This window comes from Rhagoletis zephyria, unplaced genomic scaffold, assembly GCF_001687245.7.
Source record: "Rhagoletis zephyria isolate East Lansing unplaced genomic scaffold, Rhagoletis_zephyria_1.1 Rzeph_scaffold_42787, whole genome shotgun sequence".
Lineage (NCBI taxonomy): Eukaryota > Metazoa > Arthropoda > Insecta > Diptera > Tephritidae > Rhagoletis > Rhagoletis zephyria.
The window spans coordinates 1-2,371 of record NW_016199842.1 but is presented as its reverse complement, the minus strand read 5'-3'; the positions used below and the strand labels follow the sequence as shown (position 1 = coordinate 2,371).

At 37.4% G+C, this 2,371-nt stretch overlaps 1 protein-coding gene across 1 annotated transcript; it reads left to right on the top strand.

The window, feature by feature from the left end:
* Positions 1-1,241: 1,241 nt before the first annotated feature.
* On the top strand, positions 1,242-2,271 carry LOC108355148 (uncharacterized; the record flags this gene model as incomplete). Its single annotated transcript, XM_017606324.1, has 2 exons — positions 1,242-1,417; positions 1,472-2,271. A coding segment is annotated over exon 2 (664 nt), but the record flags the coding sequence as incomplete, so codon positions are not given.
* Between the last annotated feature and the right edge of the window lie 100 nt (positions 2,272-2,371).

Below are 2,371 nucleotides of genomic sequence, written 5' to 3'. Positions count from 1 at the left end.
AATGAGCATTCCGGCCGTTCTGGTTACGTAGACCAGACTGTCCTCCCTTTTTTAAAATCGGTTAAAAAAATGAATACGTAATCTACAGAAAAAAGTCAAGATACATATTTAAAGATTTTAGGTAAAAATAAAGAAAGGAAAACTTGTTCGTGATATCTCGACCAAGGTGTATTCATGATACAAAAATTTGAAGGTAAAACCGCTGAGAGACAGCCTGAACATTTTTGAAGTTTGCTAACATCAAAAAAATTGTTTGTGTTAGCATAACAAAAATGAAAATAGTGGAAAAAAGCAAACGATAATTTACAAGGCGTACTTAGCACGGTGCATAGGCAACTGGCTGAGTCAGTGGGATCGTCGGTTCGAATCCTACTGAAAGAAGTCTGATGAGGAAATGTGGTGATTTCCGAAATAGCTATCACTTCTACCATTTTTTCAAATTATTGTTGCTTTTCCACAATAAATTTTCATTTAAAAACGGCCTCGAGCTCAATATAAATTGTTGAATATAATGGTTATAACGCCAATACCAACAACCACATGATCAAGTTAATTTGCAGCGGAATAGCTGCGCTTGATTGTGTTGGCATAACAAAAATGAAAATAGTGGAAAAAAGCAAACGCTAATTTACAAGGCGGTCTTAGCACGGTGCATAGGCAACTGGCTGAGTCAGTGGGATCGTCGGTTCGAATCCTACTGAAAGAAGTCTGATGAGGAAAATGTGGTGATTTCCGAAATAGCACTTCTACCACTTTTCAAATTATTGTTGCTTTTCCACAATAAATTTTCATTTAAAAACGGCTCGAGCTCATAAAAATTGTTGAATATAATTGTTATAAGGCCANCCGAAATAGCACTTCTACCACTTTTCAAATTATTGTTGCTTTTCCACAATAAATTTTCATTTAAAAACGGCCTCGAGCTCAATATAAATTGTTGAATATAAAAAAAAATGATTTCAAATTTCCAATCTGACAAATACATTCTCATTTTCAGTCTCAAATATAAGGAAATCTCAATATTTTCATTTATTTGTTTTTTGTTTCACTTTTATTTGGCATTTGAGTTGCTCTCAAAATTTCAATTTTATAAAGTAGACAAACTTCAAAAAATAAATGATGGCCGACGAATTGAGCAAGCGGTTTTACCTTTAAATATTTGTATCATGGGTGTATTAAACAAGGTGTTATTGACAACTCAGTTCTCTTTTAAGATACTACTATTGTTGTGGACAGAACCACGCTATAATTTATACTAGTTTAAGACTTGAATTTGAATATGAATATTTGGCAACCTTCTTTTGTCTATTGTAACTTAACATTGTTTTATACTCTACCGAGAATGTTTGAACTCGAACGAAAATGGCTTCTTCCGGCCTTTTTCGCTAACCGAAAGACTGAGGAGAAGCACGAATAAGTAAGGGATATAATTTTCTAATTTTTATTGTACTAATCCAAAACAATTTTTTAGATATTAAAACGCTAAACCTTACAAAATAAAAAATACTCGGTTGTTCTTAATATATTTGTGCTATTCGCTGCCGCAGTTACATTATTTTAATATTTATTCTCAAAGCAACGTGAGAATCATTAACTTGGTTCTTCGAATGCGACGCTATAATTTGCGAAATAGAAAAGTTTACTCAACGAACACTGAAACTAATCGCAAAGTAATGCCGAATTCAGATGCGGAACACGATTCAGAAAACGAATTAGATTGCACTGTAGTTGAGCAGGAAGATGCTATTGCAAAGTTACAGGAACAAATAAAAACTTTGCAACGTTCTCTTGCCGCTTCAGAAAATGAGAGGTTAACTTTGAAACAAACCCTAGCATCAACAAAGGCCATCGTCACTCTTGCCGACACGGGCCATTTTCACGCCACCGAACCCTTCGTGTCGCGAAATTACACCTACAATCCGCCCATAGGTTATCTTGCTTATGAAAATCACGCTTCCGTCAACCTTGCCGACGAACGTACAGCACACGCCAGCGCTTATCCGATCAACGCCTACGTCAAACTTGCTGACGAATTGCCCCCCCGTACATTGCATTCTGCCGCAGTCACTTTTGCCAACTTAGATAAAACACGTCCCACCAGCACTTACATGAATTATGCCAACAACATCACAGTCGCCGAAAACAAGACCCACGCCTCTACAATGGACCGTATGGCAACCGCCACTAGCCAGGTTTCAACTCATGCCAACGATTCATCATCCGCCGCTCATCGTCCTCCGGACACACTTACCGATACTTGCCGCACAACAGGTAATTTTTCATCACTTTACTTCCCTANACCAGGTTTCAACTCATGCCAATGATTCATCATCCGCCGCTCATCGTCCTCCGGACACACTTACCGATACTT